The sequence below is a fragment of the Panthera onca genome, chromosome B1 (assembly GCF_046562875.1).
Source record: "Panthera onca isolate mPanOnc1 chromosome B1, mPanOnc1 haplotype 2, whole genome shotgun sequence".
Taxonomy (NCBI): Eukaryota; Metazoa; Chordata; class Mammalia; order Carnivora; family Felidae; genus Panthera; species Panthera onca.
Genome location: NC_138342.1, coordinates 90,329,460 through 90,348,424, shown reverse-complemented (window position 1 = coordinate 90,348,424; position 18,965 = coordinate 90,329,460). Strand labels below are relative to the sequence as shown.

The 18,965-nt window shown below is 45.3% G+C and overlaps 1 protein-coding gene across 7 annotated transcripts in view; it reads left to right on the top strand.

Annotated features, from left to right (window-relative positions):
• The window catches only part of LEF1 (lymphoid enhancer binding factor 1), a 127,121-nt gene that overhangs the window by 101,137 nt on the left and 7,019 nt on the right, over nucleotides 1–18,965 (top strand). For 4 of the 7 annotated variants that reach the window (XM_060654470.3, XM_060654472.3, XM_060654469.3 and 1 more), the window contains 3 exons: nucleotides 37–144; nucleotides 5,136–5,184; nucleotides 5,820–5,860. In XM_060654470.3, coding sequence (XP_060510453.1) covers nucleotides 37–144; nucleotides 5,136–5,184; nucleotides 5,820–5,854 — 192 coding nt within the window. In that variant the 3' untranslated portion in view covers nucleotides 5,855–5,860. The remainder of the gene's footprint in view (nucleotides 1–36; nucleotides 145–5,135; nucleotides 5,185–5,819; nucleotides 5,861–18,965) is intronic. The other 3 variants (XM_060654471.3, XM_060654468.3, XM_060654473.3) reach the window with 1 other exon arrangement.

The following is an 18,965-nucleotide window of genomic DNA, read 5'->3' as shown; positions in this document are numbered from 1 at the left end:
ATTTAATTTTTTTTTCCCTTCTTCTTTTTGTTTCAGTGGCATGCCCTCTCCCGTGAAGAGCAGGCTAAATATTATGAATTAGCACGGAAGGAAAGACAGCTACATATGCAGCTCTATCCAGGCTGGTCTGCAAGAGACAATTATGTAAGCTCCTTCCTCATCCTACCAACAGCTCTCTCCTCTCACCCATTCTTTCTTTCGGCAACTTTTGTGAGGGAAATGTGTTTCAGAGTACAGTAGCCCCCCCCATCCCCCCTTACCCACAGGGATACGTTTCAAGACTCCCAGTGGATGCCCGAAACCACGGATAGTACTGAACCCTGTAGATACGTTTTTTTTCTGTGCATACACACCTATGATAATGTTTGTAAATTAGGCACAGTGAGCGATTAGCAAAAAATCTTGTACCGCACTCACCCTCCTTGTGATGATGTGAGATGACAACATGCCTGTGTGATGGAATGAAGCGAGGTGACTGACTTAGGCTGTGATGTTGTGTTGGGCTACTGTTGACCCTCTGACGCTATGTCTGGAGGAAGACCGTCTGCTTCCAGACCCTGGTTGACCGGGGCCACTGAAACCATGCAAAGCAAAATTACAGGCAGGCGGGGACTACTGTATATGTATTGCTGGTACTATTTCCTATTTTTGGAAGTTAGTGAACTTTATAATAAAGATTTCCTGGATATATTTGCAAGCTTTGAGCGATCATGATTTTTTTTCTTTGGTTATATAGTACATTTTTTTTAGGTAAAACTTTAATCCAAGAAAACCTTCCCATTAAATGTTGAAAAAGATTTTTTTAAAAAGCACATAATCTCCTCGTGTAAAGGCAACATTAGTAATGACTAGTTACGGTATCTTCCAGGTATTTTTTCTGCGTATATGTTTTTTTTTTTTTTACTTGGATATAAGTATGTGTGGGTATAACATACACTTTTGTGTCATGCTTGCTCTTATATATAATAAGCATTTTTCTGTTATGGCATAGTGTTTCTACATATTGATTTTAATGGCTATATAGTATTTTGAGTGAATGTCACAATTAACGATTTTTTCCTGTTTTTTAGACATTTAGGTTGCTTTTTTTTTTTTTTTTGGTGATTGGAAATAATCCTACAATGAAGGTATCCATGCATAACAGTTTTTTTTTTCTGTGTTTAGGGCTGCTATTTCTGTAGGATAGATTCACAGTAGTGCAATTGTTGAGTTAACATATTTTAAAGGCTCTTTGACACTTATTGTCAAATTTCTTTTCAAAAGGATATTATTTTACAGTTCTTAAAAAGAATATATTCAAGTGACTGTTTTGCCACAGGCTAATCAAAACTGGATTAAAAAAAGTTTGAGGAGGAGGTGTGCCTGGGTGGCTCAGTCGGTTAAGTGTCTGACTTCAGCTCAGGTCATTATCTCACGGTTCACGGGTTCAAGCCCTGCGTTGGTCTCTGTGCTGACAGCTCAGAGCCTGGAGTCTGTTTCAGGTTCTGTGTCTCCCTCTCTCTCTGCCCCTCCCCTGCTCATGCTCACTCTCTCTCTCTCTTTCTCTCTCGCTGTCTCAAAAATAAAATTAAAAAAATTTTTTGTTTCACTTTAACATACCTTGATATCTATTATGTATTTTATTCAGATGGAAAATAGGTATTATATTTTTTTAAGTTGTACTAATTGGCCAAAAATACCCCATTTATAGGGCCTGTTATTTTATTACTTTAGAATTTGAACAATTTACTAACGTCTTGATATAGCAAAGACTATTACTGAGAAAGTGTATTATAAATTATATATTTCAGTTTTATATTTTATGGAAGGGAACAGTTTTGATTATTTAAGCTCCTAATTTAAAATTTTATAGATCACTTTCGTGCTCCATGTGAGCCTGGCATTAGAAAAGCCAGCCAGGGGGCGCCTGGGTGGCTCAATCGGTTAAGCGTCTGACTTTGGTTCAGGTCATGATCTCATCATTCATGAGTTTGAGCCCCATATTGGGCTCTGTGCTGACAGCTCAGAGCCTGGAGCCTGCTTTGGATTCTGTGTCTCCCTTTCTCTCTGTCTCTGTCCCTCCCCGGCTTGTGCTTTATCCTCTCTCTCAAAAATAAACAAACATTAAAAAAAATTTTTTTTAAAAAAAGAAAAGCCAGCTAGGACAGTTTTAATATTCGGTCTAGGAATTGTCCCTTCTAAAAAGAGTGAAGGTGAAGCCGTTAATCGATATCTAATTTAACGTGTGACCCTTGGGGGCGATGGTCCTGTTGGCTGCATGTCTGAGGTCATACGTCCCATAAAATGGGACACCAAGACTTAGGGAACACATTTATTTCCTGCAACGTGCTCTGAAAAAAGTCACTGCTGGTGGGGATGTGGAGCTTGAACGGTGGCTGCGACCATGACGAAGAAAGGAGGGGCCGTGCTCTTTGTTACTTGGAAACAGCAGCTCTTCGGACCCTCGTGAGCTGCAGTCTGGTCGTTGTACTAACTGCCGTGTGCCTATTGTCCAGAACTGTCTTAAGTGTCTTCTGTGACGTTTTCTAATCCTCATAATAATTCAGGGGGATAAACAGTGTTATTGCACTTCATAGATGAGGGAAATCGAGGGGTCGGACAGGTTAAGTCATTGGTCCAGGGCCAGGTAGTGGCTAAGCTGCTGGTTATACCCAGCCCTCCCGGACTGTCAGAATCTGTGCAGTTTGCCTTCTGTGCAGCAGACTGGCACGGTCTTTCCGGGGCCTTAAGAAGACTGCTTTAGGGCAAGAGTTCTCTCCCCTGAACCGTACTTCTGTTTTCGGGGCAGTAATTAGCATCTTTCTGGACAGATGTGACCCACGGAGGAGCTGTGCTGTGGATTTGTGTACATTTAGCACTGCTTGTTGAATGTCTTTGAGTGAAGTTTCTGTTTCTGACCCTTAGGTAAAGGATAAAGCTTTAAAAAGAGATGAACACATACATACCCTGTCTCTCTCGCTCTCTCTCCTTTTGTCCATATGGAGAGATGAGAAGAAAGTAGTGTTGAAGAAATCCAGTATATTGTGAATTTACCTTTAAAGATTTTCTCCTGCAGAATTTTTAAAGGAAATTGTTTCACATAACTTGATTGTGGGATCCCCCGGAATGAAGGGAAAACCCAGCTTTGTTACATCATTTTTTATAACAATAAAAATAAGCCTATTAATTACTAAGGCAAACAGAAGTCAATCAAATGATAGCACTTTAGCTAATTATTCTTAAAATAACAACATAGAAATGGAGTCTAAACAAGATACATGTCTTGTATCGTAGCAGTTAGTGTCAGAAGGCCATCCTTATCCTTACTGAGATCACATTAAATATTATGTCTCAACTATTTAATATTAAAATGCTCTATTCTACAGCATCATAGATTTTATAACTGAAGTCTTCATAAATCAGCAGTGCACATATTTTCTTAGGTGAGCTCAGTCAGGTATTTGTATTATTAGAGCTTTTAAATGTAATGCTTCATAATCCCAGTATTAACTATAATTAAATATTTTCATGAAAAATATTTTTATATTTACTGCACACAAATGAGTTTTTTTGTGTAAGTTGACACGGGTACATCCAAACTACTCCGGTCTTTTTGTCTACCATAAAATGTTGGTTCTCTCATAACACTGGTTTATACCTAGACTACAGTAGAGGCTATTTCACAAAGCATTGGCAGTCCTCCACCTCAGGCCACAGTCACACATGCTGGACATACACAGGGCTGCAGAGGAGGCTGACACACTCAGGTTGTGATCTGGAGCCAGGGGCCGTCTGGAGGGGGGCTCAGGGACACAGCCAGTTATGGCATTGGGAGGAGGTGAGGTCTGCCGGAGGGGAGAGGGGAGGGGCGGATGGGACAGGGAGGTGGGGTGGAGCCGAGAAGCTTCCTGGAAGAGCTGGCACTTGAGATGATGTTAAAGGGCAAACGGGAGCTAGGAGGAGAAAGGGAGGAGGAAGTTCCTGACACATGAAGCAACATCATAGCATCTTCTGAAAACCATAGTAACGCCATTTGAAGTGAAGACCGGGGAAGCCTGGGAGAAGCATACTCTCCCTGTCTGCTCCCCTTCTCCCAGAGTACTTTAATAATAATGTTAACGAGAACTCCATTATTTCCAATATGCCATTTTCCAGGGTCGCTAATCTCTGCTCTTTGTGAGGACAGTGTGAGTCAGCCTTACTAAGCTCTAAAGCCTCAGTGGTCAACGTCATGTGACACGAAGAAAAATTATCCTGAGATGCATAAAAATATAGACACATAGTATGTTCAGTGTAATCTTAAGAGTTTTGTGTTTTGTTCCATGTTCATGTGATTATTACGGCAGCCGTAAGATAGAGATATTGGATGAGATATGTGTTCTGTTAAAGTTACTTGAAAGTACTCTCCTAATCCAGGTTGGCCATTTACTGTTCATGTAAATCAAACAGATACTGTGTCTCTGCCCTACCTATTACAATGATGTTTTAGGGGAAATCATGAAGAAAAACAAGAGTAGACCAGTATAAATGGAACTTAAAATTGTAAATCTGTGAAGGTGATTTTGCAAATGTATTTAAGATTGCACGTTTTCGTGTCTGTTTTAGGAAACAAGGTCCTTGATTGCCAGAAATTCTGCCTTTGAAATTACCTTCCATTTTCTCAGGTTCTATTTTACCTTGCTGCTGCTATCCTTGATCATGTCATGCCTGTGCCGTGGGGACAAGAGGTCCTCAGCTAATATCATGTACTTTTAATTACATGGTAGAATTCACCGTAAGGAAGACTGATCATGAAAACTGCCGGAAGTGGGTTCCCAGCGTGGTGGTTAGTGATAGGATGCCTCCTTAAGTGGGCTTTCTCTGAACGGGTATCTGGTGCCACGGCCCTAGGACCTCCTCAGCCTGGCTTGGCTTTGGGAAACCACTTCCACTGTCAGTACTGATACTCAATAAGAAGCTGTAGGGACAAAGGTCACAAAGAGGTGACAATTTGTTTTCTCTCGTTCTCTCGGTCTGTGTGTCTAGGTGTAGATGGGAAAGGGAGAGAATGAGGCACCCTTCTTGGTTGACTTCTTGCCTTTTGTACATTTGTATCCCGTTCGTCCATGTGTTCATAGTCCAGTGTGTAACATGACCATGTGCCTGGCTTCTTCCAGGGTAAGAAAAAGAAGAGGAAGAGAGAGAAACTCCAGGAGTCGACATCAGGTAGGCACCATGTGACTTTCTAGTCAATTCTCTGCTTCTGACAAATACCTTTGAAAGTAGTCGGCATCTTCGACACACTGCTTTTGTTCTGCAACTGTAACCTCTGATGTTTTAAACTCTGCTTTCCTTCCTGAAATGCTTTAAAGATGTTTAAAAGACCTTTCTTTTCAATGTGAGTGCGTGAAGGTACGTCTACACATTCCTTCCCCAAACCCTGTCACCTGGAATCCTGTTGGTGTTTTGTCTTGTTTTGGCTTTTATTGTCTGTACCCTCCGTAGCACTTCTGCTGTGTTTCCATTTGCACAACTCCTTGCAATAACAGTTTTTTATCCTGATTTTATAATATGCTACCTTTTCTGTGGTTTGGGTTTTCTGAAAGTAGAAAACATGATGACAGCAGGGTTTATCTTTCCCGGACATTCATTCAAGGCATCAGTGAGTGAGGTCCTATTTATTTCCCCTTTTTCTTTCATTAAAAGTAAGGCCACTACTTGTACTGCACAAATGAAAATGGCTGGTATAAGAACCATAGAAAGTAAAGCAAACGAGCCCACCTGATGTTGTAGCTACTACGTATTTGGAATGTACAAAAACCTCTTCAGTAAAAATTTGTTAAAGACACAATTTTCTGCAGGTACAGGTCCCAGAATGACAGCTGCCTACATCTGAAACATGGTAAGAACGACTCTCTGGTCCTACTGCTGACGTTAGTTATAAACAGAGGCACTTGCTTGTGAATCTCCTTGCTCATACTGATGCATTCAACTCTGCTCCTTTAAAGAGGAAACCCCACCAAAATCAAATTAGCGCTTAAAAAAATCTGATGGTTTTTATACCGGCTATGTTTTTGCAATATGGTATGCATTTCTCTCTTTTTTTCTTCCCCTTCTGCCCCTCTAATCTTTCTTCCCCTTCCCCTAACTCTTCACCATTCCGCACTGACCACCAGTGGCGAATCTGCCTGCTCTAAGAAACAAACCACAGAACCAGCAAGCAAAACGCCCTCTTACTCTGAAAAGCCCTGGGTGGCACGTGAGGCACCCAGACCTGTTCTGGCACAGGACCTGGAAGGTTTTGCTCCGTAGAGACTTCTCAGTTGAGATGATATACAGATACTTAAAAGTAATATATCTGTTTTTAGTGAGAAGGAGGGACTTTATGTATTTCTTTTTTTCCCTGTTATTTAAAAATCTGGGTGGGGACTTGATTAACTCTATTCTGCTATCAGGCTCTTTTCTCTGTTGGTAACCATTGCTAGATCCTGGTCAAGTATTTATAGGTGATGTTTAGTTGTCGATTTGTTTTTGTTTTTGTCTTTTTATTGTAGTGACCATACTTTTGATCGACTGAGCCACCAGCCCTGGTGGGAACCTGGCTTTGTAAACTGACCTTAAAATTAAGCTGACCTTTGAATTCATAGCCCATTGACCTCTTTCCCAGTGACAGCTCTTCCCAGAGGAGCTACGTTTGATTCTGCTCCCTCTCCAGCAGCCCACACCCAGGTCCTACAGATATTTTTGGCCTGTGTTGAATCTTCCCTCTTAACTCATCATGGCTGCAGTCCTTGCTGAGGTTCTCAAGCCTGCCGTCTGGATTATTAGAATAGCCTTTGCAGAAATCTTCCCACCTCCAGGCTTCTTTTCTGCCAGTTGATCTTCCGTGTTGCTCCCGGGGGGGTTTTGCCAAAACACGAATTGATTGTGTCACTTCCCAACTTAAAAAATGGTCTGTGCTTTTTGTTTGACAAAGTGCAAACCACTCAGCGTGGATCTATTTACTCTGCCCCGTCCTGGGTTTTCCCTTCGGTCCCTCTTGCTCATCTGCAACCTAGCCCTTATGAGTCCTGTGCTCAGTTCAAACGAGATTATTAGCAGTTCCCCACATACACTGCGGGCACTGCACATGCTGTCCTTGTGCTTGGAAAGCCTGTTTTCCCCTGCCACGCAAGGGATACATGTGCAGTGTTTCTCACGAGAGAGCGTTAGCATGCAGAGATTTGGTTCTTGGCTAGAACCAGATGACCCCCTCCTTCATGTTGTAGAACTTAGCTTTGGTGCTGAAATTTCAGTGGACTTTTCCAAAGAAAGTTATAGACATTTTGATGCCAAATAGAAATTTTCAGTCAGCTGTTTGCCGGGGCAATCTACTTCAGCTTTTCAGTCTTTTCAACTGTACAACGGGAGTAGCACCTAGGGCCTGTGGTTGTTTATCATATATGCCTTCCTTCTTCCCTCTACCCCTCACTGAGACCTACCTCAGTTGCCCTCTCCTCTGTGAAACTTTCATGATCTTTTTTCAGATTCCCCAGGTTCTTCCAATGCCATCATTATAGTTTAATGATATCAAAATGCTTCTAAATACTGAGTGGCAGCCTTTTCCCTGATTGAAAAGAGGATCTGCCCTTCATATAGATGACCAACCAAGGGACCCAAAAACCAGTATCACAGACGATGTCCATGTTTACTTCCACTTAATGGCTGTTCATGGAGGAACCTCTTCTGAGCTGGCCTCCCGGCTTGGTCATTAAGAGCACAGAGAGGACAGTCGCAGGCCCTGTGTCGTAGTAAAGGTATTCTGGTTGCAAGCACATACACATGCTTTTGTACTTTATTTTTGCATTCTTTTTTTTTTCTTTTTAAAGAACGTTGTCCTTTTAATCACTAACCCTTAGGGTATGGACAGCAGCCTTTCTATGCTCTGCTTCTAAATGGAAAAACCCTCACAAGTGCAGTGTGCTGAGGACTGACATTCATTGATTCACTCCATCTTCTGTTTGCACCAAAATCTTTAATGCCATTTCTGTTAAAAATCATGCAAAAAATATGTTTCTATACTTCACAGTTTGGTTTTGTGTCCTTAATGATTAACACGGTATATAGTATTTTAGACTAGATTAGGTGGAGTATATTTGAGTCCTACAATTTATCTCACACATCCTTTTTTAATGCCATAGCTATCATTGTGCTTTCCAGTCACTTCCGTATTTTTTCTAAAAGTTAAAGTGTCTTTTCTACTCTAGCCCAGAAAAAAAAGCAAAGTGCCCCCTACCCCTTCCCCCCCCATCCCCAACCCCACTTCTCAGCAGCTGCTGCAGTTGGTGGTTTCCTTCACTTAATCAGAGTCCCCAGTGTTTCTCTTGTTGCTGGGCCAGTCCCACAGCCTTTGAAGTCACTGTCCTCCACACTGTCCTCCTTCTGAAGGCAGCACTGGCAGTCATTTGATAAGAATTGTAGAGCAGAGAGGAGCTCTGATTTGCATTCATAAAGATTTCAGGAAATCAGGAACGGTAGTATCCGTGCTGTCCACTCTTCCCCTTTGTTTTGGGAATTCAGAAACTCCTGTAAGGGTAATAGTTGACTTGTTTAGTCAACGTTGAGCACTTACTGAGCCCCTAACTAATGCCAGATAGTGCCCTGTGACCTGAAAGTAGTGTTGAGTGAGGCAGAGAAAGTCCCTGCTTTTGTAGTGCTCACATTGCTGAGGGTGGTTATTAAAAAGTAAACAGAAAAATAGGAGTGCAGTAATAAAAATAAAACCGGGACTGACTTGGGCAGGGTTCTGCTTTGGGTGTGATGCTCACGAAGGCCCTTCTGAGAAAGTGATACCGATAACGACCTGCTATCCTTGAAAACCAGAGCAGTGGCTGAGAAACGACCCGGGGAACTGAGCATTGTGCTGTGGAAAGCACTTAGACTGAGAACGAGGCCACCCAGGCTCTGAGAGAAGCCCCTTCCTGAACTGTGTGGCCTGGGGCAGGTCCTTTAAAGCCAGTAGACCTCCGGTTCCCCACTCCAGTGAAAGTGCTGGGTCCTTAGGCCTCTGAGACACCCTGTGTCCGTGGCCCTACTTCCTGGTCTGCTTTGCTCTTCTGTGGTCTGCACTGCCTCCCAGTGTTGCTGAAGAGACTCAAGTCTCCTTTATGTTTACAGGTTTGTAGTCCCCGTTCTGGGAGTGGTTCCACAGAACTTACTAAAGCACCTGTACGGTCTTGAAAGTGACATGTAGACAGCGTGGCTATTTTTCAGTTCCTGTGTAGATCATCTCCAGCCTCCCCTTTTCCACCCAGCGTGACCGCCTCTGGTTAGGGAATCTGGTTCTCCACTGGTGTGAGCCCCTTGTTGGCCAGACTGCATCCACACTAGTGCTGGCTTCACCTTAGAAACAAGCCAGTGACAGATAAACTGTTTGATTAGAGCTGATCCTGCCAACGACGGGGCGTGAAATCTCGGGCAACTGGTTTCGGTTTGGAGGGAAGTTGCTGAGTATTAACTAAATCCCTCCTGATCTCCTCTCCAGTGAGGTGGAGCTAATGGAACCCAGCACCCAGGAGGGGAAGATATCGTGACTCCAATGTGAAGATGTATTTTGAGAGGGTTTATTTCTCTTAGGTACACAGTGGAACTTAACCCTCTCTTGGCCTCCTAAAAGAAAAGTCCTGTTAAATTAGATCTTTGAGCTCAGATGACCATGCATGGAGCACAAAGGCGAGAGAACTCTCTTGCCTCTGAACTAGCATAGGACAACAAACTGTAGGGAAAATATCCCCACTTAATAAGGAAAATCTTTCCTCAGGGAACAAAAAAGCCCTCTGAAAATTTGTATTTCTGCTCCTTGAAAGATAGACGTTTCATTTACTGCTTTCATGTTTTTGGTGCGAAATACCATTGCAGCTGTCTCCTGCAGCCCAACATAACTGGCCTTTTAACAGTTCCCCATATACCAGTTGTGTCCCCATCTTCCTGTGTGTTTCCACTTGCACGCTTTATACACGTATTCACTCTGGTGAAATCAGTTGAAACGAATGAGCATTGACTGGTCTCAACACTTTGCAGTGACTTTTAGGATAATTAGAAACGGGCTGCACGAAAGACTTTCTTTCAGGGTAGAGGTGATTCCCAAGCTGTGTGTTCTTCCAAAAAAGCCAAATTCATCCTGAGCTTTTAGGATGAACTTGTCACTTGTAGGACTGCTGGAAGTCCAGGGCCTCGGGGAATGAGCCTGCACACGTTCTGCTGTGTCCAGCTCTAGGCCACTGTTGTAAATGCCAGTCATTTCTTCATTCGTTCTGCAAACACCCAGCGAGGACCACTGCAAGTCAGAAACGGCACTAAGCAGTGGGGCACTTGCCAAATGGACTCTGTCCCCTCCTGGAGGGGCTTTTAGTTTCAGAAGATAAAGACATAAAAATAGATAGGAATTATAAAGTAATACATTCTGTGCTATGAAGGAGATGGATACATTATGTTAAAATAAGAACAAGAAGTATCTACATCGGAGTGAGATCAAGGAAGCCTTTCGGAGTAAGTAACCCTTGAGCTGTGTAGCCATGAGGGGAATTGACAGAACAGTGATCAAGTTGCTGGGAATTTCCAGTGTTTGGGTCCAAGTTTATTTGGAATATGTAACATCTGGAGAGTTTGTCAGAAGTCAGAGATTGTCATCAAATACTGAACTTCCCTTCCTTCCTTACTTAATCAAGATTCATGGGAGTTACAGAAGAATTAAAATTTTTGAAAAGCTGGAGAGAATTATCACTCCAAGTTTACTAATGTAAAAACATACCTTTACAAATTGGCTTATTAATATTTACTTTAACAAATGAAAAAATCCCATTATCTTAAAATTACATAGATTGAAAAGATTTTTATGATATCTCAACATACTCCTTTTGACTATATAACATCAAAGAGCTAGTTTAAAAGAACAAACTATCTTTATTTTTTTTTTTAACAATTTTTTTTTTTATTTTTTAATATATGAAATTTACTGTCAAATTGGTTTCCATACAACACCCAGTGCTCATCCCAAAAGGTTCCCTCCTCAATACCCATCACCCACCCTGCCCTCCCCCCCACCCTGCCCTCCCTCCCACCCCCCATCAACCCTCAGTTTGTTCTCAGTTTTTAACAGTCTCTTATGCTTTGGCTCTCTCCCACTCTAACCTCTTTTTTTTTTTTTTTCCCTTCCCCTCCCCCATGGGTTTCTGTTATGTTTCTCAGGATCCACATAAGAGTGAAACCATATGGTATCTGTCTTTCTCTGTATGGCTTATTTCACTTAGCATCACACTCTCCAGTTCCATCCATGTTGCTACAAAAGGCCATATTTCATTTTTTCTCATTGCCACGTAGTATTCCATTGTGTATATAAACCACAATTTCTTTATCCATTCATCAGTTGATGGACATTTAGGCTCTTTCCATAATTTGGCTATTGTTGAGAGTGCCGCTATAAACATTGGGGTACAGGTGCCCCTATGCATCAGTACTCCTGTATCCCTTGGATAAATTCCTAGCAGTGCTATTGCTGGGTCATAGAAGAACAAACTATCTTTAAAACAACACCTTTTTAAACACAGAGAGATACACACAGATACCCACATACAGACATACTCACAAAAACTTAAGGTTTTGGATATTGGTGTAATCTCTACCTTGTATACTTGCTAACCTGAGATTAAAATGTGTTTTTTACTTGAGGCTTTGTTTCCCTGGGGCCAAGAGGTGTGTGGGAGAGGTAATTTCTAGTACAGTATAGAATGCAGTAGTTAATTGCACAGTGCTTAGCTTTACATCTCTAGCTTTCCATTTGAGGGTGATGCTCGGGAGCCTGATGGGCTGTTTATTAACTAAGGGCTGGGCGCCCGGGGCCCTGGTGCTGACGCAGCCTCCTGACAGCGCTGCAGCATGGGGCTGGAAACACTTCCGGGACCGGCCGTGGGACTGAGGGTCTTTGCGAAGCCGTGCCCTCTTGGAGTCAGGGAGCCATCTGTGCCCAGGGGTCTCACGGACAACGGTGTTTTGTACAGGCTTTGATGCCCACCCTGCGAGCTTGCCACTGGTGCCTCATCTTCGCTCTGAGTTCTGTGCCTTGAGAGCAGATGGAGTCATTAGGTATCAGCAAGCCTCTGGCTCTTTGCTTCCAGTTGACATGGCCAGTTAGAAAGCAAAACCAAGCTCTTACAAAATAATAAAGTCAGAAACAAAAACCTTCAGGCTTGTTCAGAGTCTCCAAGTAAAAATTAACGTTTTGAAAATGGGAAAGAGGAAAAAATAACATCCTGCTTTCCACTCTTCATCTTTTTGTCCCACGCTTAGACACTATGGTCAAATACTTTGAAGTGTCACTCAACAAGCAGGAGATGTGTGAGGGTTCAGGGCTCTTGGGAAGGGAGCCTGAAGCCTGGCGGCAGGTGGCTGTCCGATCAGGGAGACCGGCCCCCCATCGTGGGACACGGCATGGGGGCAGGGCCTGGCCGTGCAGCCTGCAGCGGGCACCCTGCTAGCGCTCCCAAAGCACCCCTGCTGCAGCCCTTTGACCGGGCGCCTGGGCAGCTAGGTTGGTTGAGTGTCTGACTCTTGACTTCATCTCAGGTCATGATCTCACAGTTCATGGGATCGAGCCCTATGTCGGGCTCTGTGCTGACAGTGCAAAGCCTGCTTGAGATTCCCTCTTTCTCTCTCTACCCCTCTCCTGCTTGTATGCATGTGCTCATGTTCTCTCTCTCATAATCAATAAACAAAAAATTAAAAAAATAAATTAAAAAAAAAAAGAGGAAGCCTCGCCTAGTGGGGGACTTCCTGCCTGACATTTTGCCAGGCAGCCGCTGGTGTGGCATTGGTCTTGTCTGGGTCAGCAGGTTGCTTTCCTAGGAAATGGAGATTTTGATGGCCCGGAGACACTCCCACATGGCACCTTCCCTAGACATGTTCCTGTCTGAGGCGGTGGCCTACTCGTGTCTTCCTTCCTCTTATGTTTGTCCTCAAATTCCTGCTGAACTTGTCACAGATTAGTAGAAACCTGTAAAGAATTCACAAGGCAATGACACTTAACTATAATGTCTCTTAGTAAGAACATTCAGTAAGGAAAATCCAGACGTCTGGCTGGAAGGGCAGGCGTGGTCACATTGTCCTGGAGAGAGAGATGGCTGCATAATGACACTGTGTGGCTACACTAAATGCTGTGCGGAGTGCAGGTTTTCAAATTCTGACCATTCTTCAGGACGCTGTATGCTGACTCATAGCACGAGGGCCTTTGATGGCAAGAAGAGACAGCCCATGTTGGCATAAGGAGAACGGGGAAGTCCATTTGAAGGATGCAGTGGCATCTTGTGGAAGCCAAAGACAACAGTGCAAATGACCCAGAGAGAGGACTGGAAGATGGCCTTTTCCTGCTCTTACATGTGCCCCTGAAAACTGCTCTCTTCTCCCTTCTGTAGATCGACTTTCTCAGTTCTTTGATCATGTATCCAGAGCTCCCGAGCTGACACGTTGTGACAGTGTCAGTCTCCCAAAGACATGAGGATTCAAATTCCAGAGAAGGGACTCCAGTCAGCCCAGCATGGGTCAGACTCCTGCCTCGGTCCACAATCCGCTGTGGCCAGAGGGAACGGTCACACCGTACAAAATCGCCATCGGGCACACTGCTCTCACTGTGGGGGGTGTTGGAGTTTGGGATAATCAAGAAGGGGGGCTAGGCAGCAACCCAGCGGGTGTCCGTTGCAGCTCACCAGTGAGCCGGTGACTGGGATCTGTTAGATCAGCAGCCGTGCTTTAGTGAAGATGTGGGGAGACACTCATCCCCGTGGTGAAGGTTTTTAAAATCTCTCCTGTGCTACAGTGTCAATTCTTTGTACCTCTTCAGTGGTCAGGAGAGCCAGAATGTGTTTCAGTTGCCTTGGGAAACTGAGACAGAGAAGTGGACCCTTGGCCAGCAAAGTTGCTCATAATAGGAGAGGGAGAGGCTCATTTAAACCCTCTTGGGACATGTAATATTTAGTATTGTTCATGAAAGAGCATGAAATTAAGATCAGTGCACTTAAGAATAGTTTATAGAATAAGAAAATTATTTTGGACAAATTTGGTTTAAGAAGAATGGTTTTCTCACTGAGCCATCTGGAACTATTGAGGAAATGAGCCCTTCTGGATAATGGTTTCCCAGAGAACTGTAGGTTTCCCTCTTTAAGTATCAGAACATGTAATTTGTTTAACTCTTGAGTGCCGCTCAACTCTTTCTCCTTCAAATTAAATATTTCTTAGTACCTCATGCTGTTGTTCTACGGTGCATATAGTATATGGTAACAAGGACTCGGTGCTGTTTGCCACAATGCTAACTGACCGCAGATAATGTGGGATTTTAAGAAATCTACTCCTTTATCATTTTTGTACCTTCCCTTTCTGAGACGCTGCCGTCCTCTCAAGTAACACGTTCTTCCGATCTGTTGTGTGGGTTCGGGAACCAGAAAAAGAAGTATATCTGAATAATTTAGAAGTTAAAAGTAAACGGGCTCTGCGTTGCTGTGCACGGGGTGGTCTTGGAAGGAAGGGGGCAGCTTCTGCGCATGAATTCCTCGATGGCACTGTGATAGCTTGAGGCTCTTTTACTTCCTTTTCCCTGCGTTCTTTAGACCTGAGGCTGCCGGCTGGCTAACCGGGCTCCCGCTGAGTGAGGGGAGCCTGCCTAAAACCGTCCGTGAGCCTCGGCAAAGTCACTGTGTCTTTCTGGCAGAATGAGAGGACAGTGAGGGCATCTCAGTGGGACACTAGTGCTCATCTTCTTGCTTACATTTGAATTCATATCTAACCTGAAATTGTCTAAAATTTTAGGTACGTTCTTTGAGAATATCACAGCAGATCTCTCTGGCTGCCCTTTTGTGATGACTTTTCTCAATTATCATTGTGTGTCTGGAGATACTGTGTTCCATAAGAGATATTTTATGTTTCATAAGAGAGGTTTTGCAGAATTCTCTACTGGTCTGTACTTTCCACCAGAAGCTCTGTAAATGGTACGAATTCTGCTCACTCCCCCAAGTATGCTGAGGCTGGAGTATCAGAAATGGAACGGACGTTTCTGGTCCACATATTGTGTCCTTGGGTGCTCTGCTAGATGTCTCTGCTTAGATTACCCCATGCCAGTCTTGAGGCAGTCCTGGACAGGGATGAGGAGACACCAGTGACTTGTCCAGGGTCACGTGACTGGGGTGCAGCAGGGTCGGGTTCGAACGTGGATCTGTCTTTAACTCCCAGTCTCCACCCACTGCAGTAATAACCCTTATCGTGTCTTCCAATGCCAGGCACTCGCCAAGCTCACCACACATTGTCTCCTTTTATCCCCTCAACCCACTTTATGAAGCGTGGGGACTTACTGTTTCCATTTTACAGATGAGGAAACCAGGGTTTGGTATGTTCGGGTAATTCGCCCAAGATAACCCTGGTAGAGTGACGGACCCAGTCCAGGACTATGCTTGGAGCTCTGCTGTGAACCCCACAGTGCACTGTCGCCTCCCTGTGCAGCAAGCATATGCTTAGACATACACACACACACACACACACACACACACACACACACACGTGTTTAACAGTGGAAATTCTTGGTTTGAAAAGAAAGTACGCACTGATCCTGTTGCCTCATTTTTAGGAGGTGAAGTTGGTATCTTTGGTATGGGAGAACTTCTAGAGAAATGTGAATTGGATAAAGAATTTGGAGATGGGAGGTTGAGGTGGATCTACATAGTTCCTGTCTTCCTGAAGTACTTCGTCTTATAGAGCTAAAATGATGTTTTGAGGCTCTCTTATTCCAACAGTTCTTCGAGAATACTTCAGTGTTGTTTCCAGAAGTAGCAAGGATCTAGCGAATAAGACCTGCACGGGGAGGCCCAGCCTCCCGTTGTGATGTATGTGCTCACAGAGGAGACACAAGGGGCCCATCGGGAAGGGAAACCGACAGCTGCAGATAGAAACCAGAAGTTTCCCTAGAGCAGTTTGTTAAATAGTTACACGCCTGCCTCAGAATCATCTCAACGTTGCCCAAGTCCGCTTTCACTGATAATTCACTTTGAATAACCACAGGGGAGGAAACCGCATGGATTCAGTAACCCTGCCTCGGAATGTATAGCCTGGATCCAAGCACAGGGCCAGAGACCCGTCACCGCACTGACCCCCTTCCTCCGGGCTCTGGGCACCTCCTTGCTTCAGAGCTTGTGGCTGGCAGACTGACCGGTCTCGAACTCAGGGACTAAGGACACATCTAGCTGCAGAAAGACGACCCAGTGGCAGCCTCCCTAACCACACACTGTCATTTCTCCTCTTTCTCAAATACTGGGTGATGTTCGCTTACAAGGGGCTGGAGCTGGCTTCTGTAGGTTACACTTGCAATCTTTGAGGAGATTTAAACTTCACAGTTAACTTCTTATGCCTCTTGTTCTCAACATCCTGCTTTCTCACAGAGCATAATATCCTGGGGTGGGCGGTAGTCTAGATGCAGCCCACCTCCACAGTGCTATTGACGGGCAGATGGATGATTGGAAGGTAGGAGAAGAAAATGAACGACAGTTTAGCCCCAAGATACAGTAGAGAGCACATCGGTTTAGGGCTCAACAGTGAGTCCTGCCACCTGTAGTTTGGGTGACCTTAGGTTGTTTAACCTCACACCACCCCCAATTTCTGTAGACGGGCAGAATTCCGGGGCGGGGGGGATGGTGGCTGTTGTGATCATGTGACGCTGAGCGTGTGTCCCGTGCCTGGCATATCCGTGCTCAGCAGACCGTGTTTTTCTTGCTTCTCCCTCACCAGCTCCTTGCAGACAAGGCCACCTCAGAGTCACAAAGTCATGAGGCTGTGACCCACAGGCCCCCAGAGGCATGGGTACTCTCTAGGGGTCGAGATGCACCAGTCATGTAATGACCGTGGGCCTCAGTGTGCTCTGAAATAACAAGGCCCGACTAGCTCTGTCCTGCTTGCTTCCTGCTCTAGAAGTCATTACCTCTAGATCTCATGCCCTGAAATAACAGCACTCTGTCACAGTTTGCCCCAAGGCCGGCCAGCAGGGCTAGGCAGTTGGCATGAGGTGTGTGGGGTGCTGCTCTGGGGGCACTTTTTGCAATTAAACTCTACCTCTGTTTACCTTTTGCAAAACTTATCTCTGATATTCTCTCAAATCTTGTGTAATGACTGAAAACATTTTAAAGGTCCTGCTCCTTCCTAGCAACACTTGGGAGGGGGGAGAAGGGTCTTTCTATTCCGGCCCATCTTTTTGGACTCCTCAGCATTTCTGAACAAGGAAATGGTATCACTCGATACGCACGGGGTATTCCCAGGTTGTTCCTACAGAGCGGCTCCGCTGCCCCCGGCCTGGCCTGGACAGCTGGAGCTGACCTTCCTCTCCTCCACCTCAGCCTCAGGAAGGGGCTTGTTTCCTGGGCCCCTCCTGCCGGGGACAGCCTGAGGCGGGGGGCTTGGCTGCAGACCCCAAGGATGAAGCACTCAGCTTTTGGTAGCGTCTTCGTTTGAGCCTATGGAGAAGGACTCCCTCCCCACCCTGTCCTTTCTTGCATCTTTTGGCATCAAGGCCTAGACAGTCCTAATGCCTCCGAGTTAGTGCTGTTTACTTACCAGAAATAGATCCAGTCATGAAATCTCCAGCCACCCCTTTACTACTTGGGCTCTTCGGAAGTGACTCCACCCTTTTGAGTTCCTGGTTCCGTTTGGTTGGTGGGATATTTTTGTCAAGACTAGAGTCTGGTCCAGGGGAACTTCGTGGGTTTCAGCTGGATGGTGGGCACGGTCGGGGAGGGAGGGGACCTATGCCGCCTCCAAACCCGCTCTACAAATGGCCCACTCGGTGACTCCTGGTGGAGGGACCCCAAGCCTTGACATATGTGAGATGGGCCTCGCCGCGCTGCCTTTGAAGCCCGAGCAGTAATTGCCGGCTTTGATTGCACCGACTTCACTGGTGGGTTGGGCCGTGCTGGGGCTCGCCTGGCCTGGCCCAGCCACAGCCCCCCAGTGAAGCCTTAGATGTGGGAAGTCTCCAGTCTCCGGAGCCTCATGCCTGTGGTTTCTTGAAAAGAATTGTGATTTGACCTGTTTTATATCTATAAAGCAATTCTGTAAGCCCCCCATTTCTCCCATTTGGAGGTAAGGCTTGGTCTGCCCTGATGGCCCTGCATTTTAAAGGAGCAATCGCATCCAGTCTGTCTTATTTGATAGCAGGACACATTCTCTGCCAACTGATTCCAGTGCCAGTTACACACACATGAGAAGAGCATCCTGAGTGGGGAGGGGTCGCCTTTAGGTTTGCAGTTGTACAGAGCATCTGTGAAAGCAGCTTTCCAGGAGCATTTTGTAAGAGGATGCTGGAATACTGAAACAACAGTGGGAAGATGTGAGGCTGTGCAAAGAAATGGCTTTATTAGGAGATACTGGGACTCTTTCCAGGGAAGCACACAGTATCCGTGTGGTAAATGGCCATGCTGGACAGCCAAGTTTGTGACTGTGCTCAGCTCAAGAAGGGAGGAGGAGAGGGCCCTCAGGTGGGGTGGGGGAGGGGAGGGGAAGGATGGCTTGCCGGGCCAGGAGTTGCAGGGTGCTGCCCCACGTGTCCGCCTGGCGGGGGGCGGGGGGGGGGGGTGGGCGGCAGTCTTCAGCTCTGATTTCAGAGTGAGCCCACAGCTGGGGGTGGGGACGGATCGCAGCCGAGGGACAGTCTGTGCCCATCAGCGAGCAGTCCATCCTGATGCCTGCACTTGTCTCCAGCTGCTGGAGCTCCTAGCCCAGGACTGCAGGGCCACTCCTCATCAGGGGCAGCAGCCTGGACCAAACCTTTGAAAATCTGTGCTGCACAAGTACGGCGTAAATAGGAAAGTGCAGGGTGCCTTCCTTCCCCACTGGTCTAGGCTTTGCTCCTTTGTCCTTGGAAAGGTACCGTCCTTCCTAGCTTTTATCTGTACCCTGCTTAAATTTTAAAAACCACAGTGCTGTAGCATGTGTTTCCCTGTTAAATA